This window comes from Medicago sativa, chromosome 8 (assembly GCF_051527215.1).
Source record: "Medicago sativa cultivar Bolivia chromosome 8, Bolivia_mono, whole genome shotgun sequence".
NCBI classification, from domain to species: domain Eukaryota; kingdom Viridiplantae; phylum Streptophyta; class Magnoliopsida; order Fabales; family Fabaceae; genus Medicago; species Medicago sativa.
In genome coordinates, this window is record NC_140756.1 from 87,739,234 (window position 1) to 87,766,088 (window position 26,855).

At 35.8% G+C, this 26,855-nt stretch overlaps 4 protein-coding genes across 5 annotated transcripts; 2 read left to right on the forward strand and 2 right to left on the reverse strand.

Moving 5' to 3' along the window:
* Window positions 1–2,693: 2,693 nt before the first annotated feature.
* Window positions 2,694–5,994, reverse strand: LOC146902848 (uncharacterized). The gene is made up of 8 exons (XM_085737175.1): window positions 5,933–5,994; window positions 5,010–5,890; window positions 4,624–4,888; window positions 4,244–4,443; window positions 3,563–4,030; window positions 3,194–3,442; window positions 3,016–3,071; window positions 2,694–2,789 (listed from the first exon to the last, which is right to left on the reverse strand). The coding sequence occupies exons 1-8, from the start codon at window positions 5,992–5,994 to the stop codon at window positions 2,694–2,696; spliced, it is 2,277 nt and encodes a 758-aa protein (XP_085593301.1).
* Window positions 5,995–7,293: 1,299 nt separating this feature from the next.
* On the forward strand, window positions 7,294–10,166 carry LOC146902849 (protein FATTY ACID EXPORT 2, chloroplastic-like). Its single transcript, XM_085733977.1, has 3 exons — window positions 7,294–7,762; window positions 8,908–9,042; window positions 9,857–10,166. The coding sequence occupies exons 1-3, from the start codon at window positions 7,348–7,350 to the stop codon at window positions 9,994–9,996; spliced, it is 690 nt and encodes a 229-aa protein (XP_085590103.1). The 5' UTR covers window positions 7,294–7,347; the 3' UTR covers window positions 9,997–10,166.
* Window positions 10,167–15,442: 5,276 nt separating this feature from the next.
* LOC146902850 (transducin family protein / WD-40 repeat family protein) lies at window positions 15,443–23,868 on the forward strand. Of its 2 annotated transcripts, none has more exons than XM_085733979.1 (13): window positions 15,443–15,692; window positions 15,779–15,994; window positions 16,630–17,748; window positions 18,193–18,315; window positions 19,024–19,205; window positions 19,317–19,548; window positions 19,773–19,982; window positions 20,552–20,680; window positions 22,083–22,151; window positions 22,295–22,623; window positions 22,780–23,254; window positions 23,333–23,713; window positions 23,765–23,868. In XM_085733979.1, the coding sequence occupies exons 1-10, from the start codon at window positions 15,459–15,461 to the stop codon at window positions 22,478–22,480; spliced, it is 2,700 nt and encodes an 899-aa protein (XP_085590105.1). In that variant the 5' UTR covers window positions 15,443–15,458; the 3' UTR covers window positions 22,481–22,623; window positions 22,780–23,254; window positions 23,333–23,713; window positions 23,765–23,868. The 2 variants fall into 2 exon arrangements, with proteins under 2 accessions (XP_085590105.1, XP_085590104.1); XM_085733978.1 differs by having other exon boundaries at window positions 22,295–22,417; window positions 23,204–23,254.
* A 161-nt stretch (window positions 23,869–24,029) lies between these two features.
* Window positions 24,030–26,466, reverse strand: LOC146902851 (expansin-A9-like). The gene is made up of 3 exons (XM_085733981.1): window positions 26,173–26,466; window positions 25,421–25,739; window positions 24,030–24,649 (listed from the first exon to the last, which is right to left on the reverse strand). The coding sequence occupies exons 1-3, from the start codon at window positions 26,399–26,401 to the stop codon at window positions 24,343–24,345; spliced, it is 855 nt and encodes a 284-aa protein (XP_085590107.1). The 5' UTR covers window positions 26,402–26,466; the 3' UTR covers window positions 24,030–24,342.
* Between the last annotated feature and the right edge of the window lie 389 nt (window positions 26,467–26,855).

Genomic DNA, 26,855 nt, shown 5'->3' on the forward strand with positions numbered 1-26,855 from the left:
ATCAGCAAACCCCCCTTTTAGGTTTCCATCTAGCCACATACGAGTTCTCCTGTTCGTAATCTAGATATCTGGACCTCGGAACCACATGTCTGAAGTGAACTATAACCCATGTAACACCCCGTTTTCCGAACTTAAAAATTTCATAAAAATTATCAGAGTTTTATCATCATAAACGGAGCATCACATTCAACAATACAACATTTCTAACATTCATCATAATAGAACATACCATTTATTAAAGCAACATGGCTTAATAAAATTCAATAATCAAATGCAGCGGAATTTAGTTTACATCATCTCATAAAATTCTTGGCACTAAAAGGCCACAACTCAACATCTTAAATAGTCTTCATAAAATACTTCAACATTATTAAAAAGAAATACGTAACAAGGAAAAACAAAGCATCAGACAATTACCATCCCGTTACGTATCAGAGCATCCTAGATGACACGGCAGAGATTACTCACAACTGCACTATTCTTGGTTACCTGCAAGTTACTCATACGAAGAGAAACATTTTCAAGCAGAATGGGTGAGATTTCACATTCATTAATAGCAAATAATAATTCAAAAAAAGTAATCAACATACATATATTCAACATTAAATAAACATCATTTAACATCATTTATTAATGTCAGGACAACATCAACATCATCAAGAACAACAACAACAACTCAAGTAATCATCGTTTATATCATGTTATGACGACTCTACAATGCAACAACGACTCCTCATCTTAAACAACAACAACTTAGACAACTTCAACATGCATGTGGTACCACCAGGGCATTAAGCCCCCATCTCTAAGTTCATAAGGGACCTGTCGGGCATTAAGCCCCCATCTCTAAGGTCATAAGGGACCTGTTGGGCATTAAGCCCCCATCTCTGACTATGCAACGACACAACTCTAATGCAACGACTTCATCTTTAATGTTAATTTCATATCAAATTATTCACAAGCATATTGCAACAGCACTACTGGAACAACAATTTAATCATCAACATCGTTCATATATACATCAGAACCTATCCCATCATAGAAATAAGCGAAAAGACAAGAATTCGCGAAAACAGCAGGTCTGTACTGCACTAGCTCGCGAGGCGAGCTAGACTACTCGCAATGGCGAGCTCAACAGGGAAGCTCGCGAGGCACATAGAATCGCTCGAGTGGAGAGCTAAGGGTCTACTCGCGAGGCGAGCTAAATCACTCGCAATGGCGAGCTCAGGGTGTTTGCTCGCGAGGCGAGCGGATTCACTCGTAACGGCGAGCGATGACAGAAGGGTCTGTCGCAGACCCTCTGTTCTCATCCCAGCATCCAAAATTCCACTACCCAAGCCCCAAAATCATCAGGAATCAACATCTAAACGTTTTCTATGACTGATTAACAACTTTCTACATCAAATTACACCAAAGTTCACCTAAATCTTCCGTTTTTAATGATTCTTTACCTAATTTTCAAATCCTAAAACTACCACAATTGACCAAACTTCATGAATCAAAACTTGATACTAATGAGAGTTAGTCTCACCCTTACCTTAGATCGTTCTTAGGGTTCTCTCAGACTTCTCCTCTTTTCCCAATTGTACGCGTTCTTTCCAATTGTAATCCCTTTCTCTAATTGCTCTTCTCCCTAAAAACTACTCTCTTCCCTAGTAAATACTTATTTCTAATAATAATATTCCTCCCCCACTTATTAATAATATTTATTCATATAATATCAAATAATAACATATATTCCATGAAATACATATACAATAAATCATATAATATTATACTAAAATGCAATAAATCAATTAATTAATAGATAATAAAAAGTGGGCGTTACAACTCTCCCCCACTTAGAATATTTACGTCCTCGTAAATGTACCTTGTGCAAACAACTCTGGGTAAGATTCCCGCATCTTACTCTCCAATTCCCACGTTAAACTTTCACCAGCTGCTCCTTCCCAAACGACCATTACAAGGGGTATTTCCTTGCCCCTAAGCCTCTTCACTTCATGACCTTCTATCCTTACTGGTAAGGTCTCGACCGTAAGGTTGTCTCTCACCAGCACATCATCTCTTGGAATCACATGTGATGGATCTGTCACGTACTTCCGAAGTTGCGACACATGAAACACATCATGCAAGTTCGAAAGATGTGGTGGCAAACCCACTTTATAAGCAACCGTTCCAATCCTTTCTGAAATCTGATACGGACCAATAAACCTCGGAGTCAACTTCTTTGAATTCAATGCACGTCCAACATCTGTCACAGGAGTGACTCTCAAAAACACATGGTCTCCTTCTTGGAACTCAAGATCCTTCATACGCTTATCATGATAACTCTTCTGTCCATCTTGCGACTCTTTCATCTTTTCTCTAATTAGTTTCACCTTCTCAGTAGTCTGTTGGACAATTTCTGGTCCCAACACCACACTCTCACCAGACTCAAACCAACACAACGGAGTTCTGCATCTCCGACCATACAATGCTTCGAAAGGTGCCATTCCAATGCTAGAATGGTAACTGTTGTTGTACGTGAATTCTATCAGCGGTAGATGACTATCCCAAGTTCCACCTTGCTCAAGTACACAAACTCTCAATAAATCTTCCAATGACTGAATTGTTCTTTCCGACTGCCCATCTGTTTGCGGATGGTATGCTGAACTCAACTTCAAATTAGTACCCAAGGCCTCATGCAAACTCTTCTAGAACCTAGACCTAAACCTCGGATCTCTGTTCGACACAATGTTCGAAGGGACACCATGTAGCTTCACAACATCTCTAATATAAATCTCTGCTAACTGGGACACAGGAAAAGTAATATTAATCGGAATGAGGTGAGCCAACTTCGTCAATTTATCTACTATTACCCAAATCGCATCATTCCCTTTAGTAGTATTCGGTAAACTCGTCACAAAATCCATGGATATGCTATCCCACTTCCACTCTGGAATATCCAGCGGTGTCAACAACCCAGCAGGTTTCTGATGCTCAACCTTCGACTTCTGACAAGTCAAACATGCATACACAAATTGTGCCACGTCGCGCTTCAAGCCAGACCACCAAAACATTTTCTTCAAACCCTGATACATTTTCATAGCTCCCGGATGAATACTCAAACTACTTCTATGACCTTCTTCAAGGATCATCTTCTTCATCTCATCATTATCAGGAATACAGATTCTTCCTCGAAACCTCAACACACCTTGATCATCAACTTTAAAGTCACTGTCTTCAGCAGGATCGTTTGCAACCATTAAATCTACCAACTTCACATCTAATTTCCGAGCCTCTCTAATACTATTTAGAAATTCACTGTCGATTTTCAACATCCCCAACTTCACACTCTGTGGCGACACTTCACAAACCAAACTCAAGTCTCTGAAATGTTCAAGCAATTCCATCTCTTTAACCATCATCGCCGACAAGTGTAAGGTCTTTCTACTCAAAGCATCTGCAACAACATTAGCCTTTCTCGGATGATAATTCAACCCAAAATCATAGTCTTTTAGTAACTCAAGCCATCTTCTCTGCCTCATGTTCAACTCCTTCTGATCAAACAAGTATTTTAGACTCTTATGATCACTAAACACTTCGAATCTAGCACCATAAAGGTAATGTCTCCAAATCTTAAGTACAAAAACAGCTGCAGCCAACTCAAGATCATGAGTAGGGTAATTACGTTCACGAATCCTCAACTGCCTTGATGCATATGCTACTACTTTACCATCTTGCATAAGTACACCACCTAAACCCAGCTTGGATGCATCGCAATAAACAACAAAATGTTCGTCAGACTTTGGCAAGATCAAAACTGGAGCCGTCGTCAACTTCAGCTTCAATTCGTTAAAGCTACTTTCACACTGGCCATCCCATACAAAAGCTCTACCTTTACAGGTCAACTGAGTTAACGGGAGTGCTAACTTAGAAAACCCCTCAATAAACCTTCGATAATAACCTGCTAGACCCAAAAAGCTTCTGACTTCGGTAACTGACCTTGGAGTCTCCCATCGTGATACTGTATCAACTTTAGATGGATCCACTGCAATACCACTAATAGAGATAATATGGCCAAGGAAACTTACTTCTTTCAACCAGAATTCACACTTAGACAACTTGGCATATAACTTCTTTTCTTTCAATACTTGCAAGACAATGTTCAAATGTTCAGCATGTTCTTCTTCAGACTTTGAATATACCAAAATATCATCTATAAATACAACCACAAAACGATCCAATTAGTCATGAAAGATACGATTCATGTACTCCATGAACACTCCTGGTGCGTTAGAAACTCCGAAAGGCATTACGGAATATTCATAGTGTCTGTATCGTGTTCTAAAGGCCGTTTTCTGAATATCTTCGTCTTTCACTTTAATCTGGTGATAACCTGACCTTAGATCAATCTTGCTAAATACACGTGCACCTACTAGCTGATCCATCAAATCATCAATTCTTGGAAGGGGATACCTATTCTTTATCGTTACTTTATTCAGCTGACGATAGTCAATGCACAATCTCATGCTCTCATCTTTCTTCTTAACTAGCAACACCGGCGCTCCCCAAGGTGACACACTTGGCCTTATAAACTTCTTATCAAGTAAATCTTCTAACTGTTTCTTTAACTCTACTAACTCTGAAGCTGATATACGATAAGGCATCATAGACACATGCTTCGTTCCTGGAACAAGATCAATCGTAAATTCAACTTCTCTATCCGGCGGCACGTCAGGAATTTCATCAGGAAATACTTCTGGAAATTCACGCACAACTTGCAACTTATCAATCTTCGTTTGGTTCTCAATGGACAAGGACGCCATCAAGGAAAACAATTGACTTCCGTAATGCATCAGCTCCTTCAACTGCTTAGTAGTCACGAATTCAGTCTCTGCTTCTTCTTCTGGAGAAGAAAATCGCACCGTCTTGTTGAAACAATTTATGTGAGCGTAATTATACTCCAACCAGTTCATTAATGGAACAAGTACCTCTGATCAAACGGTCTTCACTAGCTGTCTAAGTACCTGCTAAAGCAAACACTTTACCCCTAGCCTGGGTCTTCTTTGGTTCAATACACTGAGCAATAATATGTCCCTTTCCACCGCAATTAAAACAAATAATGTCATCATGCTTGCATTCTGAAATTGTATGCCCTTTGACGCCACAACAGAAACACCGCTTCACTTCATTCTCACCACAAGCATTACTCTTGTGACCTTTTTCTCCACATTTGAAGCAAACAATCTCAGCAGGAGTCTCTTTCTTCTTAGGCCTTCTCTCATCATTCACCCTTTGCTTGCCCTTATCAGCTAGAGCACTATAAGGTTTCCCACGATTTTGTTGTTGCTTGCTCCTCCTCTCATTCATAATCTTATAGTGAGCCTTTGAATCATCTTCATAGATCCTACAACTACTCACCAATACAGAAAAATTACGGATCCTCTGATAACCAATAACCTTCTTGATCTCGGGACGCAGACCATTCTCAAACTTGATGCATTTAGAAAACTCAGCATTCTCAGCAGTGTAGTGCAGATAGAATTTAGCTAACTCCACGAACTTGGCAGCATACTCAGTCACAGACATATCACCTTGCTTCAGCTCTAAAAACTCAATCTCCTTCTTCCCGCGAACATCTTCCGGAAAGTATCTGTCTAGGAACTCCCTCTTAAAAATAGCCCAAGTAACCACGGCACCATCTTGCTCTAGATCAGGTAGGAGACTAGTCCACCAATCATCATCTTCCTCAGCTAGCATATGCGTACCGAAACGCACCTTCTGATCCTCCGTGCACTGCATGACACGGAAAACTCTCTCAATCTCCTTGAGCCACGTCCGAGCTCCGTCAGGGTCGTACCTTCCTTTGAAGGTAGGGGGATGATTCCTCAAAAATGTCTCTAACATCCTCACTTCCGCATTAGCACCAGCATTCTGATTAGGCTATTGCCCCATAGCCTGAGCCACAGCTTCCAAAGCAGCAGCAATCGCAACATCATTCCTTCCAGCCATTCTAGTTCTCTTATGACAGATGAAATTATTAGCTTCCATGTCTCCTCCTCTTCTCTGCACAACACACAACAATTAGAACAACATAATGATGGTATTCCAACTGTTAACGACACAACTCGACTCAACTACTTGGCCGGCCGGACGGACCTGATCTGATACCAATTGTAACACCCCGTTTTCCCAACTTAAAAATTTCGTAAAAATTATCAGAGTTTTATCATCATAAACGGAGCATCACATTCAACAATACAACATTTCTAACATTCATCATAATAGAAAAATACCATTTATTAAAGCAACCTGTCTTTATAAAATTCAATAATCAAATGCAGCGGAATTTAGTTTACATCATCTCATAAAATTCTTGGCACTAAAAGGCCACAACTCAACATCTTAAATAGTCTTCATAAAATACTTCGACATTATTAAAAAGAAATACGTAACAAGGAAAAACAAAGCATCAGACAATTATCATCCCGTTACGTATCATAGCATCCTAGATGACACGGCGGAGATTACTCACAACTGTACTATTCTTGGTTACCTGCAAGTTACTCATACGAAGAGAAACATTTTCAAGCAGAATGGGTGAGATTTCACATTCATTAATAGCAAATAATAATTCAAAAAAAGTAATCAACATACATATATTCAACATTAAATAAACATCATTTAACATCATTTATTAATGTCGGGACAACATCAACATCATCAAGAACAACAACAACAACTCAAGTAATCATCGTTTATATCATGTTAAATCATCACTAACAATCATAATCTTTAACATGCAAGACAATTTTTTAAAAACCTAAAAATGTTAATTTTCTACAAAAATTCGAAAATTTCAACCAAAATAATGCAAAGTAGTATAATAATCACTTACTTGATATTGTGGACGAAATTTGGTTTGAATGGCCCAAGAATGGTGAAATTTGGATTTGGGGGTGAAATTTTCGTTTTTTGAAAAGTTGAAAAATGGAGGTTCTGTGTTGATGTGTTGCTGATAACTGACTTAAGTAACGTAGCGCAACTTAAGTCACGCTGCGCAACTTAAGTCACGTTGCGCAACTTAAGTCACGTTATCGTTATAACTGGTGTAAGTTAACTCACGCTACGTGAGGTAACATGCGTAAGGGCAAAAATGTCTTTTACTTTAGGAATGAGCGAAACTGTTTGGGTAAAGAGCAGAATCAAAGCAGTAAAATGTGATTGATCAAGAAAGACGAGAATATGTAGTGTGGGCTTGGGCTTAGCAAATCCTTACAAAAGACGAAAGAGTGGCCCAATACAGAAACCACGGCGCCAAAAGAATCTTCTTCCAGTGAGCAAAACCAGAACCTTCTTTCGTCAATGGCAGAAACTGCAGCGATTTTCGGTGTTTGCAGTTCAACACTTCCTTCCCTCTCTCTTCGCCCTACAACCCGATCCCACACTCCCACCACTATTTCTCGCTCCTTCCTTGCTTCTCCTGCTTCTTCCCCTTACTTGTCTCTTTCCAATTCACATTCTCAACTCGCTGTTGTTTCTTCTGATTCCAAAACCAGTCAATTTGACCTAAGTGCCCCCGATTTAGACATTACCGGCGGCGGCGGTGATATCAAAGGAAACGGAGACGATTTCGGCGGAGGAGGTGGTGGTGGTGGTGAAGGAGGAGGCGGAGGAGACGATAGTAACAAAGGCGAGGAAGGATCTGACGGTGATAAGAGGAAGATGGCTTTGTCAATGTCGCAGAAATTAACTCTAGGTTATGCTATTCTCGTTGGAGGTATATATCTCTCTCTCAAATGCAAATACAATATCATTGTCGATAAACCCTAGAAACTGATCTATAACTAATATTTGTTTATTTGTTTTGAATTTACCTTCAATTGGCTGAGTTAGAATGAAGAACATGTTGGATTGTAGTTATATGAATGAAAATTTTCATGAACGTGTTTGATTCACTGCATTTTCTTATGTTAGTTATTTAAGGTTAATATCACACACACACTCTAATAATGCAACATTAATATGTGAATTAAATTTATCAAACATTTGTATGTTTGTAAATTATATGACTTTTTGTTATAGACTTAATTTACTTCTAGTGAATTTTTAAAGAATTTTTAATCCAATAGTTGTATCAGTCTTCTCAATAGTGGAAAGCGAAAATTCCTCCATATAATATTGCGGCACTGCCATCCTTCACTAATTGGCGGTGCAGGGCCATAAATTTTGAACAGTGGGGAACCATTGCACGAAATTTGTTTGGAGGGAGAGTTGGTGTGGTTGATTTTTCGATTCCATGAAACGAGGAAGGGTTTTCATTTTTCTCATTGAGAAAGAGAGAAAGAGATGATCGTAGGTGGGTTTAGAAATAAAATCTCACAAAAACGGCATGTGAGGTGTATATTGCCCCCACTTATAAACACTTATCTATGTCATCTCTCAACCGAGGTGAGACTCTTTAACAGATAGTGAGGCAGGGTGTGATAAAAGTTGCTTATTTTAATTTTAAAAAATTAAATATATGAGAGAGAGTGTAACATGTTTTGTTTGTGTTGTGGGGGAAATCAAAATAAACTGGAATAAATTGTATGGAAATTCCATGTGGGTAGACAAGTATGGTAGGGGGGATGTCAAATATCTTTGTGGAGGCAGGAGCCCACACAACCTTGTGTCTGGCTCCACCACTGTGGTGGCAGATATTTGACAACATTAAATTGGATTGAAAAATTCAACATAAGTGAATTCTTAAGCGTAACTTTGCTTAATTTTGTCTGTGTAAAATATGAATTTAATGTATCATATTGTTAATTTTTATTTTATTTTTTAACAAACATATCATACTGTTAAATTTAAATAACATAAGATTGTGTTTTTGTGTTTGTAATAACATCTACATAATGATATTTATTTGGGTTTTGACAGCGGGTGGTGTAATGGGCTTTCTGAAGAGTGGCAGCCAGAAGTCACTTTTGGCTGGGGGTTTGTCTTCTGCACTGCTGTTTTATGTTTTTACCGAGCTACCCGGAAGACCTGTTCTTGCATCATCTGTGGGCCTTGGTAAGTCACTGCTGAGCTAACTAGTTTGTCAAGATATCTTCGTTATCAGTTAAAACCTGTCTGAATAAACTCTTTTACTGTTGGGAAATATTATGCATTTGTTTTTGTGCTTTATTCTTAAAGTCTTAAGAACAAAGGAATTTCATATGTATCAGAAGGAAAAAAAAATTATTTAACATGGATGGATCAGTACTTGTAAAAGAAAACTTGTAAGTATGCATTTCTTGAGTTTCTGCCCGCTAAGGCTGAAACATAGCCATGTCTAAATTCTGGAGGTTGTTTGAATGTGAATTGTAAAGCATTCTTTGGTGACCCCTGAACTCTACACTTCATATTAAGAATTAAAAACTAGTTTTTTATCCATACTTTAAGGTTTTTTAGAACCTACCATTTACCAAAGGCATCAAACGAATTATGTTGCAAATTGTTCAACTGGTTATGGAAGAGACAATGATGCATCATTCCATTGGTACACAATTGTGCTCTTTGGTTAGTAATTGTAGCTTCTCAAATGAGTTTCTTTGCTTTGAAGTTTAGGACTGTTCTAAACCATATTTGATAACGACGATAATTTTAGCACTGAAGTCCAGTGTGGAATTTTTCTAGCTCGCTTCCTGAATTTATTTTGGAATATTATTTTGGAACTACGCAAACTCTTTATGAGTTTACGGTGTTGAGTTTGAGTTTACTCTTCTGCAAATTTGACAAGTCATAACCTTGTGAGCAACTAGAATTGATATTTACAGTTAAGTTTCATGTGAAATCATTTCCTTCTCTCATGTGTTAATGTTTGATCATTTTTCCTGATGTATAGGCATATCTGCTGCACTTCTTGTGGTGATGGGTTCTCGTTTCAAGAAATCAGGGAAGGTCTTTCCGGCAGGTGTTGTGTCACTTGTGTCGTTCATAATGACCGGTGGTTACTTGCATGGAATTATGCGTAGTTCACACTAGAATGTAAATAACGGATGTGAGATATCCTGTAAACTTTGCTGAATACAATCCCCTCTTGTTATGAAATTTGGGGTTTGTGCTGTAGACCCATGGTTTATGTTTGTCATAAAGGTAGTCATTTGTTGCAAAATAAGGATGGTAAATGTGAACTTTTGTTTGGCTGCTGTTCACACATGTTGCTCTTTTTTATTCCCGGTTGTGTTTGAACCTATGCATATGCTTTTGGAACTTGGAATTGTTATTTTCTCAACGATATATGCAGAAACCCAGCGAAACAGATTGAGAGGAGTAAACATAAGGAAATACACCCTCCGGTCACAAATATAAACAAAAATTCATATTTTAGATTCATTCAATAAATAATGTATGTTATCTACAATAAAAACCACATATACATTTATTGAATGAATCTAAAACATGAATTTTTGCTTATATTTGTGACCGGAGGGTGTACTGTGATTTAAAATTGGTTGAACTCAATTTTTTTATTTATCCTTTTCCTTTCGTGATTCATGTCTCTCTCACTTCATTGCGTAGTTGTTGATGTAACACGTGTGTGTGTGTGTTTGAAATTTCCTAAAGTATCCGTCAATTCAGTGGATGTGGACTGACATAGGAATTTGCAATCACCTCAAACTCCTGTGTAGTCTCTTGCAAAATGTTTAATGCAAGTATGGTACTAAAAAGTTCCCTTGAAATGCTGTACTGGCTACTTGTTACACCACTTCCATCTGAGTTGAAAAAATTGAAATAAGATTAAAGAAGTTTTCAATGTTTAGCATTTGTTGATGACATATACTCCCATTATGCGGTGTCTCATTCTCATCCGCAACAATGTGGGAAAACCTATATAGAGTTTTACTGGAAAAAATGTGTGAAAACTATAGAGTTTACTAAACCTTCCTCAAAAAATACTAAACCTACTTTGACTTGTACATTTCTGATCTCGGACATTATCCTGATTGTTTGACTGACTAACTTTTCATTTTCTTCCTGCCGAAGATCAATGTCTATAGTTTGGTTTTTAACCTGACTGAAAAACAAAACTAAAAACTAAAAAATATAAATTCAAAGGAAGCATACCAATAACATAAACCTTTACTTTCATTTTTAAATAACATAACATTCCATATTTTGATCATTTCGATAAACCGATTATTAACTTTCATCTTTCCCTTGAAGATGTACAGAAGGGAGCTTTCAGCATTTTTGCAAAAACTAAAGATGTTATACAATATACATAAACCTATCATGTAAATGTTTTCGAGATATTATTTATAAAATCGTACCAAAAATTGGAATTAAGGAAGGAATTTTATTTGACAATATATGCTAGTAAGTGCATAAATTTATGATTCACATCATTTAAATTGGAATGAAAGCAAAATAGCATTTTTCGTATATATAACGTGCAAATAAAACTTACTATAAAAGAATCAATATAACTACATTTTTTTTTGAAGGAGTCAATATAACTACATAACTACTACTTTCTCCGGTCCTAATTACAAGAAAAAGTTGACTTTTTAGATACATTGAATAATGTATGTATCTAGTCAAGAACCTAAACCAAATACATAAATTATCAGCGGCGGTTTCACCGCCCGGCGACCCCGGGCGGTCGCCCGGGCTCGATCGATAATTTTTGCGCATTAGACCCAATCCAAAAGCCCATTGACACACTTACAAAAAGAAAAATTTGGGCAAAATCTGAAAATTCTCACACGCAAATAGGCTCGGAAAAGATATTTACCTCCTAATTTTATTTAGCACACTATTGACGGGTTCATATCTCTTATTTTAACGGGTTAATTGTTCAAATTGACCTTGTAATATACATTATGTCTGAAGAATGACCCTGTAAAATACAAAACAAATATTCTAACATTGTAACTTGAATTTCTTCTTATTTTTGACCACCCTATAATATACGAGTAGTCTAAAAATGTGACCTACATGTTGAATTTTTTCACTAATTTTTTTCATACATGTTTAGCACGTTAAAATATAGCTTTACACAAAAAATTAAATTTCTTCGACCAGTGATAAATTAATTATGAATTTTTATTCCATCATAATTATGAATTTCTTAAACAATTTATAATTAATTTGTATCTCGTTTAAAAACTACAAAATTTCATTGTGAAGGTTTTTATCATGTTCTAGTCATGCCTACAAAATTAGGTAACTAGATTTGACTTTGTTGGAACAAAATGTGTTTAACAATGAACCTTAAAGAGTTTTGATGATAACAAGGTATTAAAAATTGTAAATTGGACTAGCTAATATTTGTTCAAGTGTACAAGACCATAGTTAAAAATTTACATCATATAAAGAGGTTCTAAAGAACAAAAAGAGAGCTAAGGAATCAAGAAAAAGAAGCTTGAAAGCATCTGACGAAGTGCATCTGAAGAATGATGACGTCATCAGAAGCTGAAAGTCATCAGAAGCTGTTAGTCATCAGAAGCTGATAGTCATCAGAAGCGGATAGTTCAGAAGCGACTTCATCAGAAGCTGGAGCTCATCAGAAGCTGATTATCACCACAAGCTGAAGATTCAAGGATCAACACTTTAAAAGCTGTCTATTGGATTCGAAAACATTGCAGAAGGCTAATGGAACCTTGCAACGGTCACTTTGGTGAAGATTTGAAGGATTTGGAAGCTTATCTTCAAAAAGCGTTGACATTGTACTTTGTACGAACTGTACAACCACCTTCTCCACTACTCTGTTTTGTGTCCACGCTACAAGACAAGAAAACTGCTCCAGAATAACAGTTATGCCTGCAAAGATGTTCCTTCACAATGAGAATGGATTTCAAATTGGTTCTTCATAGGACAACAACCAAATCAGGCAAAAGATCATTGGTGAAAGATCAAGCTTCAACAACGACTCTTTGATGTGCTGGCAATTTAACAATGTCTCTTTCACACCTCTATATAAAGGAGTGAAGACTTAGAATTTTGGTAATGCTGAACGAAAGACTCTCAACATTTTTACAAGTGTCAAACCTCTGCTGAAATTGTTCTGTATTCACTTAGAATTTCTGTTTCTCAAAGTTCTAGTCTTAGAAATTCTTAAGTCTTAGAGTCTGTATCTGATTGTATTGTGAGCACCTCTGATTGTATATCAAGTGTTCATTCTCAAACATTATTCTTTGTAATCTTGTTTGTTTAGAAGTCTCTTGCAGTTGTGCTTGAGCATAGAAGTCTCTTGATTGTGTTCTTGAGCATATGAAGACTCTTGTGAAGTGTGCTTGAGGAAAGGAAGTCTCTTGTTGTGTGCTTGAGCAATTGTAATCAGATATTACATTCTAGTGAAATCTCCTTGAAAGTGCAAGGGGGACTGGACTACTTCCGGATTGTGGAAGGAACCAGTATAATTGCTTTGTGTCTTTCTTCTTCTTCTTCTTCTTCTCTCTCTCTCTCTCTCTCTCTCTCTCTCTCTCTCTCTCTCTCTCTCTCTGTTTTATTCCGCTGCGTTCAGATTCTGTTTATCACCTCAGAAGCTGTTTCACTTAGCTTCTGATCTGTGTGTTCAATTTTTAGAGAAACGAAGAATTTTTAAAACCACAATTCAACCCCCCCTTCTTGTGTTTTTCTCACCTTCAGACTTGTGAGTATATGCTTACGCGGAACAAAATTTCAATTTTGCACGTTTTGGTTGAAAAATCAAAATAAATTTAAACGACTTCGAAATGCTATGAAACCTTACAGATCCTTTTTATGTATTTTTATAGATGTCTCTGCAAATAATGAACTCAAAATTCGATTTATAGGTCGAGATTTCCGTATTTTTATTTTTTGAATTTTTGTCACTTTAAAAATTCATAATTAATTTGTCGTTTGTCGAAAATTTATAATTTTTTCTGTGTAAAGCCATATTTTAATGTTCTTAACTCGCCTCTTTTATTTCAATTTATGACTGTTCATATATTATGTCACATGTGAATTTGCGATAATTTTTTTTGCCCCGGCTCCATAAATTTCCTGGCTCCGCCACTGTAAATTATTTAATGTATCTAAAAAGTAAATTGTTTCTTGTAAATAGGACCGGAGGGAGTACAACATACTCTATATATAAACATTTAAAGAACATAGACCTACAAAACAAAGATAGTGAACACATAACGACAGAAATCAACACAAACCATATGTGGCTTTCAATTTCATCACATGTTATTTCTAAAATTATTGTACTATATATAATTCTTATATATCATCGATTCATTTACTTTGGTCCACAACCACCTAAATTCAATATACCTGCAGTTAGAATTCGTGTTTGCTTAAGGGTGTGTTTGGTTCACAAGAGAAATTGTGAAGAGAGAAATAAGTGAGAGAGAGTTTGAGACGAGAGAAAGAAGTGAGAAATAGAGTAGATTTAAAGTATTGTTTGGTTTAAGAGAAGAAGAAGAGAAATAGGGAAGAGAGAAACACAATTGTTTTTTGAATTGACAAATAAGCCCCTATTTAAAAATATATTTATACTAAAGTTTTATTGTCAAATTTAATTTATTTTTCGTTAAACCTCTTATTGTCAGTTTTTAAAAAGTAAGTATATTTATTATTATCGTTGTTGAATAACGATTGTGAATATAATAATTTCCTTAAAAAAAATTGTGGATGTAATAAAAATTTGCAATTCTCATAAAAAAACAATAAAAAAAAATAATCAAAGAAACCTCGAAATTGCTCGCCATTAATTAGCGAATTACACAGTAAATAGAATAATCAACACATTGTAGCTAGCTACTTGCAATTTGATATTGCTTTATAATATCATCATCACATTCCCTTCAGCTGTGGAGCAATGAAAGTTTGGGGACATGTCAAATAAATTAAAGCATGTGTAAGAAATGAAAGCAAGGGTAAAGCTGTAATTATCAGTATATGTTACACTTACCCCTCTCTCCATTTTCTTTGCTGTCCAGCAGAGAAATAAAAAAGGTGATATTTTATCTCTCATATTTCTCTCTCTTTGACTTCTCTCCTCCACCAAACTGAAGAAATAGAGCATTTCTCTCCTATCTCTCTCTTTGCTAACTCTCTCTTCACAATTTCTCTCCAAACAAAATGAAAGATTGCCAAGACCTTTTAGTAAGGTCAACTAATTAAAATTAGTCTTACTAATATTCCTCTATCTTTCTTGTAAATGGACATTAATGTAGGGTTGATAAATTAAGCAAACACTCTCTCAAATAAAATGAAGCAAACCCAAACTCAACCAAACAAACTATAATACATATTTTTTTTTTTTTATTTCTTTTAACAAACCACAAACTTTTATTTATTGCAAAAAGAAAAAACAAACGAGGGGTGTATATAAAAGAAAATGTGTGCAAAAAGCAACCTATTATCAGGATACGAAGGTTAGAGTAAAAGAAAAGAAGGAAAAAGACGCGCCGAATTCAGAAACATAAACCCTGCCCTGAAGCCATAAACCTCTAACTGAGGCAGCAACAATGGTGAAAGCTTACCTCCGATACGAGCCGTCGGCCTCGTTCGGCGTCATCGCCTCCGTGGATTCCAACATCTCATACGACAGCTCCGGCAAACACCTTCTCTCTCCAGCTCTCGAGAAAATCGGCGTATGGCACGTGCGACAGGGCATCTGCATCAAAACCCTAACTCCTTCCGTTCCGTGTCGTGGTCCTTCTCTCGCCGTCACGTCAATCGCATCTTCCCCTTCTCAATTGGTAATCACAGTCGAATCTCTCTTTATTGTGCAGTGAATTTACGATTTCCTTTAACGGTTTAACAGTTCTTGTTGTTGTTGTTGTAGATTGCTGGTGGTTATGGTGATGGCAGTATAAGGCTTTGGGACACTGATAAGGGAACTTGTGAAACTACTTTGAATGGACATAAAGGAGCTGTAACTGCTCTTCGTTATAATAAGCTTGGTTCGTTACTTGCTTCTGGTAGCAAAGATAACGATGTTATTTTGTGGGATGTTGTTGGTGAGACCGGTCTCTTTCGTCTTCGCGGTCATCGCGATCAGGTTCCTCTTTTACTCTTCTTCAATTCAAATGTATTGTTTTCAATTTAGACCCGTTTGGACTAACAGTTTAATCAAGTGATTATAATACAAGTGCATTAGTTATATATAAATTATTTCAACAGAAAAAGATAAAATGAAGTCAAACTTTTACTGCCTAAGCTATACGTTGTTTTCATTAGCTGTCCTGAGCCTGTGGAAGCAAGCTAGAAACAGCTTATAGACACACTATAAGCTGTTTTCATAAGCTCTACCAAATAGTCTGCGGGTGCTTATGTCAGTGGATGAGCTGAAATAACCAAATCTGAACATGCCCTTAATTAAGTTTTCAATTTAGGCCCCGTTTGGATAGAACAATTTAAATAAGTGCTTATAGCGTAAGGGCTTATCATATAATTGTTTACGTATGTGCTATAAGTTATTTCAATAACAAAAGGTAAAATAAATTCGAACAGTTTCCACATGAGGTATAAGTTGTTTCCTAAGCTATTCTATAGAGCTTATATCATAAGTTATTTCCATCAGCTCTTTCAAATAGTCTCACAAGTGCTTATGCCAGTAGGTGAGATCAAATAAGTCAATTCAAACAGAGCTTGGATTAAGTTTTTGCTAAACGAGTTTGTGTTCATTTGTGGCAGGTGACTGATGTTGTTTTTGTTGGTTCTGGGAAAAAACTAGTTACTTCATCCAAAGATAAATTTTTGAGAGTATGGGATATTGATACTCAGCACTGTATGCAAATTGTAGGCGGGCATCATAGTGAAATTTGGACATTGGATGTTGATCCTGGTGAGAGGTTTCTTGTTACGGGTTCTGCAGACAAGGAGCTCCGTTTTTATTCAATCAAGCAAGATTCTGTGGATGGGGAGTCTGTAAAGGATGGTGGAGATTCTTCCGTTTCAAACAAATGGGATGTTTTGACGCATTTTGGTGAGATTCAGCGGCAAAGCAAAGATAGAGTTGCCACGGTCCAGTTCAACAAGTCTGGGAATCTGCTAGCCTGTCATGTTGCAGGAAAGATGGTAGAAATATTCCGTGTGTTGGATGACGCCGAAGCAAAGCGTAAAGCCAAACGTAGGGTTAACCGTAAAAAAGAGAAGAAGCATGGCAAAGAGGCTACAGAGGGAACTGAAAATGGAGATGCGGAGAACAAAGGAGATAATTCTATTGTGACTGATGGACCCATAGAAACAAATAAAACAGTTACCGTACCTGATGTTTTTAAACTGTTGCATACTATTAGAGCTAGCAAAAAGATATGCTCCATTTCTTTTTGTCCAACCACTCCGAAGAATTCACTAGCAACTCTAGCATTGTCCTTAAACAATAATCTAATCGAGTTCTACTCCATTGAAAGTGGTGAAACCAAAAAAACACTTGGTATTGATCTTGAAGGACACCGTTCTGATGTTCGAAGTGTCACACTTAGTTCGGACAACACTTTTCTGTTGTCAACCAGTCACAATGCAGTAAAAATATGGAATCCAAGCACTGGTTCCTGCTTAAGGACCATTGATTCTGGATATGGACTCTGCAGTTTAATTCTCCCCACTAACAAGTATGGACTTGTTGGAACCAAAGAGGGAACCTTAGAAATTATTGACATCGGAAGCAGTACCCGTGTTGAAGCAATTGAAGCTCATGGAGGCTCTGTGCGGACAATTGCTGCCTTGCCAGATAAACATGGCTTTGTCACAGGAAGTCAAGATCATGATGTAAAGTTTTGGGAGTACCAAATTAAGCAGAAACCTGGTCAAGTGCGTAATATTCCCTATTTCAAGAAATATTTGTTTTTTTTTATAAGGAAATACAAGGATTTACCTTTTTTTCACTTCACATACAGCACATTGATAGCATACGTAAACGTATGGAAAACCTTTTGTTTATTGTATTTCATCTGGACACTTCTTTGCCATAGTTTTTCTGTTTTATATTTGATCTCTAGAACTAGAAGTGGTATATAAATAATATGAAATAGAAATTTTAAACACTTGGGACATAAAAAATTAAAAAAATAAAAACTCTTCAGTCTTCACGATTTGGGTGTGGGGTACTTTATCGCCATCCCCCTAATGCAACTCTCTCCTACTATATTTATATATTCTATTAGTCATTCTTATTTAATACGTGGAAAATTCTCTATCAATTGACATTTATTTATTTATTTATTTATTTTAGTAACACTAATTGTTCTGTTTCAGGCTACTAAGCAACTCACCGTGTCAAATGTCAAGACTATGAGAATGAATGATGATGTTCTTGTGGTTGCAATTAGTCCCGATGCCAAATATATCGCTGTTGCTCTGTTGGATAGTACTGTTAAGGTCAGATTTATTAACACTACTTGTCTTTGGTTTCCAAAATTTTCTTAATGAGTTTTACTTTGTTTACTGTTGTTTTTATTGCCACTTTTCAACCTCAAAATGCATGTTGTCAATGCATACATATTTTACCATATGTTGGCAATCTGGGAAGTGGGAACTCAAGCATTATTTCTATATTGTAGATTTGAGTGAAGCTTGGGTAGAAATTAATTAGATTTTGAATTCGTGTAGCTTGCATAGATTGTTTTTTGGGGACTATAATAATTGGTACACGATCAATTGACAACTTTACTGAATATGGCCTAGTTTGGTTTAGCTTCTAGCTTATAGAGCTCAATTAAAATAAGTTCACAGTTCTTATAAAAATTCTTTATAAATGTGTATGTGTATGGATAAATTGGCCTTTCTGAAAAAAGTTAGAAGCGGAGGCTAATTTCGATTTATACAAGAAATCGCTATTTAAAAAACCAGTGATACACAATTCTTTTAATATTCCGTTCTCTGTAAGTGCTTCCTGAGAAGTTTATCCAAATTGGTTCATTTATTTCTCATTACGCTACATCTAATAGGAAATGCCAATTTCAAAGTATGGTGCCCATCTGTATGTTCCCAATTGAATTTTGATCTTGTTTTGGTGGCACCTCTTATACTCTTGCATTATTTTGTTACATTATTTCAAGTATTTTTGATGAGTTATTTATTTTTCAGATTCACTTTGTAGACACGTTCAAATTCTTCCTTTCATTGTATGGCCACAAGCTACCTGTTCTGTGTATGGATATATCATCAGATGGAGATTTAATTGTGACTGGCTCTGCTGATAAAAATATAAAGATTTGGGGTTTGGATTTTGGTGACTGTCATAAATCCATTTTTGCGCATAAAGACAGGTGCTACATAATTCTACCCTGATAATTATTTTTTTTAATCTCTTTTATTCATCAAGGAGTATGGATGAAGCTGTAATTGAAGTATCTTATCTTATGCAATTTACTTTTCAGTGTTATGGCAGTACAATTTGTTCCCAAGACACATTATGTGTTTAGTGTCGGAAAGGATCGGGTAGTAAAGTATTGGGATGCTGATAAATTTGAGCAGCTGTTAACTCTTGAAGGACATCATGCAGATATTTGGTGTCTTGCAGTCAGTAATCGTGGTGATTTTATTGTCACCGGATCTCATGACCGCTCAATTCGCCGCTGGGATCGTACTGAAGAGCAGTTTTTCATTGAGGTATGCATAACTTTTAGGTTATGGAGTGACACTTCTTCAATGCAGGACATAGGGCCATTGTCTCTTACAATGGCAAATGTGAATGAATACCCTAAGGACATTGCTTAAAGAATCACAATTTGAAAGTTTTTTTTATTGAAAATAGCTTTTAAAGTTGTTAATGTGAATTGTTTGTTGGTAAAAGACTTAGTTCACTGGAATACGATAAATCATTTTAATTGCAGGAAGAAAAGGAGAAAAGGTTAGAGGAAATGTTTGATGCTGATCTTGACAATGCATTTGAAAGCAATTATGCACTGAAGGAAGAAATACCAGAGGAGGGAGCAGTGGCCGTAGCTGGGAAAAAAACCGAGGAAACCCTTACCGCTACAGACTTAATTATTGAGAGATTAGACATTGCAGAAAATGAGAAAAAGCGCATTAGTGAACATCAGGTTATACTCGCTCTCTTACAGGACTTCCGTTTTCTAAACTGATATATTGTCTCATAAGTAAATCTGCAGGACATGCATGAATAGTTAGATACACAATGCCTGTATAATCTGCTTAAGAGACTGCATTAGTAATTCTTTGCAAAACATGGATATCAATTTGGCTGACCTCCAAATAAATTAGAATGCACCAACCATATGCTCTGAACCCCAAACAAATTGTTCCATCAAGCAATTTGAAGCCTGTGAAATTGGAACAATTTTCTGTATTAATCCTATTAATTAACTACTGCTATCAAGATATAAATCTCAACTTTGATTTCTAAAATTAAATCTCAACTTGAAAGCGCAGACAAACTACTAGCTGTTGCTGAACCCCAAAACATTGAACCCCATTGAGATCTATCAAAATCCCAAATATCAGTAAAATTATTACATGTATAATTAGAGAAAAAATTCTTCAATTCAATTTGGGTGCGCTAGATAACTAAAAGAGCTGAGGAAGACCGTCTTGTATCTTGTTTCGTAAGGTCTAATGTTGTTGCTGTAAATTTTTTTATTTTACATTTCAGGAGGAGGAGAAAATCAATAAAAATGCTGTTTTCCAGGCAAATCCGCTTATGAATGGCCGATCACCTTCTGATTATGTTCTAAGTGCATTTAAAGATGTTCACTCGAATGATTTGGAGCAAACATTGTTGGTATGTTTGGATTTACATTTTTATTCATTGTTCCCAATTCTTATGCAGAAATATAACACATGTCGGACTAATTTCTTTGGGCTCAGTCTATTTTTCATATGTTGTTTGCAACTTTTCTTAATAATTTCATTGGATGATCAGAAACCTACCTAATTTTTATTAGGATTTATTAGTGCCTTTATTCCTTATAAACAAGACTATGATGAAGGTTAATATGGTTTCTCACCAACTCTATTATGTTAAATATCCTGGAGCGCAATAATCTTTACATCTCTTATTTTGCTTGTGATCTTGTTCAAAGCCAAATTAACCTAATAGATGTAAATATTATTGTGCTCAAGGGTATTTAACATAATAGAGTCGGCGAGAAAGCAAATTAATCTTCATCATAGTGTTGTATAATGTATATATTGATTGTTAGCATTTTCTAATATTGAATATGTGTGTGTGTATTTCAGCTATGTTGATTTTATCTCTTATTATTTCAGTTAATATTGATTTTATCTCTTATTAGTTATTATTTTTAATTGGTTATACATTTCAGTTAATATTGAATATGTATGTGTATGTGTGATTTATGGTAATTTATTTAATTTAACGCTTTCATAATTTTTTATACAAGTTAAACACAAGACTATTTCAACATTGATCATAAGTTAAAGGGGAGTCTAGATAGAATGATTAAATTTGCAGTATCTGTGATTAGGTATAGGTCACATGTATGAGTAGTGTGCAATAAGCATCTTGCAATACTCGGATGTCAATAGCGGCAGATATAGGTCACATGTATGAGTAGTGTGCAATAAGCATTTTGCAATACTAGGATGTCAATAGCGGCAGATTGCGCCGCTTTCACGGAAGAACAGCCCAGAGTGGGTGGTAGCTTCCACAAAGCTCCTAAGTGCATCGCAGTATAGTGGTGCGGCCGGATTGATGGGAATGTGCTATTCCTAACCCGTTTTGGAATCGGCTGCTACCTTCATCTATCCATGATTGACAACCTAGCTTGTAAATGCATGCTAAGACTACCTACAATAAATCCACCCTCAATGGATCAGGCCCTTTTCTAAACCCTGTTACTAGGGTGTCTTTTCTGTATAAAAAAACTTGGATATCTATCCAAAGAATGTTTGTTCATATTATATTGTTTACAAGAAGAGCATCAATGCACCTGGTCTTAGTGCAATGGTTAGAGGTTTAGGAGGTGTCATTGTTGTTAACACTCTTGCCTTAAATTTATAATCGAAGAATATAAGGAAAATGTTAGATGTACTTGTTTCCTGAAGAAGTGTTCCACCCACTAGAAAGCAGAAGCATTTCCTGACCTAATTTTAGTTATGTTTTTCCTTTTCTTTTTTAAATTTATTAGACTGCTAACATCAAGTTTAATGTATTTATGCAGGCTTTACCTTTTTCAGATGCTTTGAAGCTTTTGTCATACTTGAAAGAATGGACTTCATATTCTGATAAGGTTATTTAGAAACTTCACTGTTCTTCAAAATGTTGCCGTGTATTTCTCTTGTAATAATAATAATCATAGCCGATTTTTTAAGATTTGGTTAAAGTCTTGCAATACTTTTTGCAAGTTGAGTAATCTATTCATGATAACTGCAGGTTGAGCTTGTTTGCCGCATAGGCACACTGCTGTTGCAGACACATTACAATCAGTTGCTTTCCACACCAGCTGCCAGACCTGTCTTAACCGACTTCAGTGACATTTTCTATGAGAGAGTCAAGGTAAATATGCAAACGAGGTCAAGGTCATCTTTGGTATTCAATGTCAATGTTTTGATAACTTGATTGGACCGGCTGGTTCAGTTAATAGAACCAGTCAGTCACTCGAACAATTTGATGTGAAAACTATTGAAAGTAGGAATCACCCATTAAAAGAGGTGGCTAAGTACCAGTTTGAACCTTTTTTTTTAGGGTTACATATATTTTTTGTCCCTACAAAATTGGGGCCTTTCATGTTTAGTCCCTATTTAATTTTTTTTTGTTCTCTACATATCCATTTCCTACAACATTAGGAAATGCATAAGAAATAGATACGAGGAAGACTAAAATACCTTTTTTTCTAAAATAGGGACTAAACTTGGAAGGTCCCAATTTTATTATAGGGACTAACAATATATTTAACCAAGGGGGAGCCTTGGCGCAACGGTAAAGTTGTTGTCACGTGACTGAAAGGAATCAAGTCATGGAAACAACCTCTTGTGTAGAAAACAGGTAGAGAGAGTGTTGGGGCCTATACAGAGAAGACATGTAGATGTTGTAGTACGAATAGTAGATCAAATGGAGGTTTGTCAGATCAAAAGAGGTAGAGAAGATCTAGAAAAACTATAAGAGAAACTATTAGGAAAGATTTAGAGGTTAATGAATTGGATCCAAAAATGGTTTATGATAGAACATTATGAAGTAATTTGATCCATGTAACCAACCCCACTTAGTGGGATAAAGCTTGGTTGTTGTTGTACTCTTATGGAATGTGTCCTTGACAAAATTCTTGTTTGAACCTTGTATCAGGGTTGGAAAGATATCTTTGGTTTTAACCTTGCAGCCATGGATCATATCCAGGTTTGTATAAAAAGAATCTAAATATCTCTTGCTCACCATTGATAGAAAAGCTAATTCGGTTTTGAAATGATCTTTCAGCAACTGATGGCTTCAAGATCAGATGCTCTTTTCCGGGATGCAAGATCAAAACTGCTGGAGATACGTTCTCAACAATCCAAACGTTTACAAGATAGGTCAGATACTGGAGAGTTTTTGCGGAAGAAGAAAAAGAAGACAAAGTAATCTGTCAGTGATATGGGTATTTCAATCAATGAGCAAAATTAACCTCACTGGAATATATATATATCATGATGAATCATTGCAGATTCAGAGCAAAGCTGTCACACACCTTTAGTGAAAGAGAATGATAATAGAGCTTTGATCCCCAAAAAGGCATCCTCGTAAAGTTGATATCTTCATTTTTGAGAAGCAAGGTTTTCGAAGTATTAAATTATTACTGATGCTGGTGGCTCAGAAAAGGTCAGGGACTTGAGTTGTTGTATGTGTAAACATTAAAATTTCTCAGAAAAGGTCAGGGACTTGAGTTGTTGTATGTGTAAACATTAAAATTTATATTTTAATTTAATCCAATACGGTTTTCTTGTCAGGGCTAATACCCTGTTGGTGAGTAAAAATTTTCCCTAATTGTTTCAATTACACCTCTGTCCCTACAGCTCTCTCTGTCTGATGAATGTTGTTAAATAATTTACTGATAATCGATATGGCTATAACAAATGTATTCTGATAATTTTTAAAAAAACTAATAAACATTAAGAAGCCCAGAAAAGAAAAAAAGGACGTGAACCCCATTTTCCTGATATTATTCCATTGATTGATCTAATTAATTAAATGTACAAACATGTTCATACATTATATCTCTACTCTACATGTCTCACTGAAAAATAAAACGATGTATTAATAACATTACTCAAAGTAGTTTTTGTTAAACCAATCAATCTCTTTTTATCATGACAAACTTCTTCCAATAGTTGTCATGCATCTCCCATGTAAGAATCATACCATGATTACATTTATACACTTAAATGGACAATTATGATAGTAATAATAATTAGACGATGATGTGGTTAGCTTGAATTAAGGTAATTAATTTATGCGTTTTTGCCTACAAAGGTCTGACCGAACTGCCAGCCTTTGGGGGCAATACGTTCAGAGGTGATGCATCTGCCATCACTTGTCGTCACCTTGAAGGTCAATGTCTCTCCAGTTAACATGGCACCAGTCTCCCATTTCTCACCCCAATTTCTCTTCAAGTCTGTCCATGTCAGCTTGTCTTCACCCTTCACTTGCACTTTTACCACATCACCTGCTCCTCCAACATTAGACACTTTAATTAGGTTGAAGTAAGGATTCCCTGTGATCGTGAAATGAATACCTCCCTGCCTCTTGCATGGTACCCTGAATACACACACGAGAAAAAGACATTAAGTACTTTTGATTTCCTTTTACTTGTAATTTTGATTGATAAAAGAGAGTAGGTAAAGTATAATGGAACATAATGATACCATGAAAGTACTAGAATAAAGAAATAGAAAAAATTAAATTGTATACATTGTCAATTTACAATTTTTTTAAACGCATTCAGCAACATCAACAACAACCAAGCCTTATCCCATTAAGTGTGGTCGGCTACATGGATTAAATTATATTGTGATACCACTTTGTAATGTTAGTTTCTAAAATTTCTCTTAGAACATTCTATACGATTCATAGAAAATAGTCTAAAAAAACCAATGAAAATTAAAGACAATATGAAATCCATCTCTAATTTCGTTATTAATTAAGTTTAGTGATTCTCTAAAAAAAAAAAAAAGAAGTTTAGTGATGAAACTAGACTAATTTTAGTATTTAAGCTTCTTTTGATCAAAATTTTAGTACTTAAAACTAAAATAGAATGAAATAGAATACCGGTCATATTTATTCCATCAATATAATACCTTAATTTTTGTTAAGTTCTATTTTGGTGTAGAAATTATCAACTCTTCCACTCGATTATTTACCACTTCATATGGCAAGGTTAATAATAGATCATCCAAGTCCAAAAGAATGTAATGATAACTATTCTATATATGTCATCCTGACCTTTCATGTCAGTCTACATTATATACTCAACTAAGCACGGTTTTAAGAGAAAAAATTAAGATATGTACGAACATTTATGTATGTTACCTGCGATATTGGACTGGTATAATTCCAGCTTTGTATTCAGCAATTTTAAGATAAGCAGGTTTGGCTAAATCAAAGTGCTCACGTGGTGGGTTGCACCATCCTCCATTCTCACTTGATTGGGCAAAATTGGGAGGACAAAGGTCTGTTGCCGTGACTTTAATAGAGGCTTGCCCTGGCTTACACCCTTGAGGAGAATCCACACATCTGATTTCATAACATGCACCACATGCTAGACCTTTGTTGAACAAAACTGTGCTCACTGCTGCTGTGTCTAGGCCATAACCATCTTTAACCACATCCTCATATCCACATGCTCCACCTACAATGTTAACTTATAAAGTAAACCATGCATGTTTGCATAAGAAGTATTTGGAATGATACAAGTTTCTTCCAACTTAGTCAAGGATCTTGAGTTCAATTTTGACCATGGAAAATGCATTGGTGAAGAGATCATTTTGACACCGATTTATAGGTTTTGAACAACTCAAGATTGTGGGGATATGCCGATAATTTATATGAAAAAAATTGTATAACATGCTAAAGCATATTTTGTAAAATCCTCCAAGATCTTTCCTCGGTGAAATTAGTTATTGGGTTAATCTTATAGTTGAAATATTAACGTTCTTCGACCTTAACAGAGTTATCTAATTTTATTATTTTTTTCGAGTCATGAATTTTGTTACTAATTATTTTTTCTATATAATGGATTAATTTAATAATGCACATTGATCAGCATTAGTAAATGTTCATACCAAATGTTCCTGAGCCTCCCTCATAGAAAGTGGCATGGGCTTTCTTCCATGGACCAGCTAAAAGCATGTGGCGGTTATGTTTTGGGGTACTAATCAGATTTTTAGGGCCAATATTATTGTGAGCTGCATTTTTCCATGAGGAGTTGATGCTTGCATGGACATTATGAAGTGAAAAAGCAACAAGAAAGAGCAATAATGAAGTCACAAAAGTTCTCGAAGGGAATGTCATGATAAGAGATTTCAAAATATTTTTGTGTTTTGGTGCTTCTTTTTTCTAGATTTCCTCCTAGCTTATTGATTTTGGTGAGTTTTATGGTGCAAGATTTTACTTGGTTGTTTAAGAGGTTATGTTTTAAGTTTAGGATATTACATTAGGAAGATCGAGCATTTTTCTCGCAGCTAGTTAAGCAAAATGGTAATTAATTAAGAGAGCCATCCATTGATAACATTGGCTATAATTAATTAAGAGGTTCATGATTTCTATTGTTCGTCACCAACCTTCCCTATAAATGGAATATGTTTAACAAAGTCATCAAACAACTTTCTTTTCATAGGTATTGATTAATCCATTGTTTTTTTTAGAATACATAGTTAAAATATAACTAACACATTGATGGCTAGAAATATATTTCCAATCTCAGCTCAAACAATTGAAAACAAAACTATACTTTTTTGTTGATGAA

What these genes read in the sequence shown, in the direction of transcription:
- LOC146902849 (XM_085733977.1), top strand. Translation starts at nt 7,348, where the DNA reads ATGGCAGAAACTGCAGCGATTTTCGGTGTTTGCAGTTCAACACTTCCT. An exon ending in TTATGCTATTCTCGTTGGAG is followed by an intron (nt 7,763 to 8,907) that starts GTATATATCTCT and finishes GGGTTTTGACAG; the next exon opens with CGGGTGGTGTAATGGGCTTT. An exon ending in TGCATCATCTGTGGGCCTTG is followed by an intron (nt 9,043 to 9,856) that starts GTAAGTCACTGC and finishes CCTGATGTATAG; the next exon opens with GCATATCTGCTGCACTTCTT.
- LOC146902851 (XM_085733981.1), bottom strand. Translation starts at nt 26,401, where the DNA reads ATGACATTCCCTTCGAGAACTTTTGTGACTTCATTATTGCTCTTTCTT. An exon ending in GGGAGGCTCAGGAACATTTG is followed by an intron (nt 25,740 to 26,172) that starts GTATGAACATTT and finishes TTAACATTGTAG; the next exon opens with GTGGAGCATGTGGATATGAG. An exon ending in ATACCAGTCCAATATCGCAG is followed by an intron (nt 24,650 to 25,420) that starts GTAACATACATA and finishes GTGTGTATTCAG; the next exon opens with GGTACCATGCAAGAGGCAGG.
- LOC146902850 (XM_085733978.1), top strand. Translation starts at nt 15,459, where the DNA reads ATGGTGAAAGCTTACCTCCGATACGAGCCGTCGGCCTCGTTCGGCGTC. An exon ending in TTAAGCAGAAACCTGGTCAA is followed by an intron (nt 17,749 to 18,192) that starts GTGCGTAATATT and finishes GTTCTGTTTCAG; the next exon opens with GCTACTAAGCAACTCACCGT. An exon ending in ATTTTTGCGCATAAAGACAG is followed by an intron (nt 19,206 to 19,316) that starts GTGCTACATAAT and finishes TTTACTTTTCAG; the next exon opens with TGTTATGGCAGTACAATTTG.
- LOC146902848 (XM_085737175.1), bottom strand. Translation starts at nt 5,994, where the DNA reads ATGGCTGGAAGGAATGATGTTGCGATTGCTGCTGCTTTGGAAGCTGTG. An exon ending in GCTGTGGCTCAGGCTATGGG is followed by an intron (nt 5,891 to 5,932) that starts GCAATAGCCTAA and finishes TGCGGAAGTGAG; the next exon opens with GATGTTAGAGACATTTTTGA. An exon ending in GTTCATGGAGTACATGAATC is followed by an intron (nt 4,031 to 4,243) that starts GTATCTTTCATG and finishes GTGGTATTGCAG; the next exon opens with TGGATCCATCTAAAGTTGAT.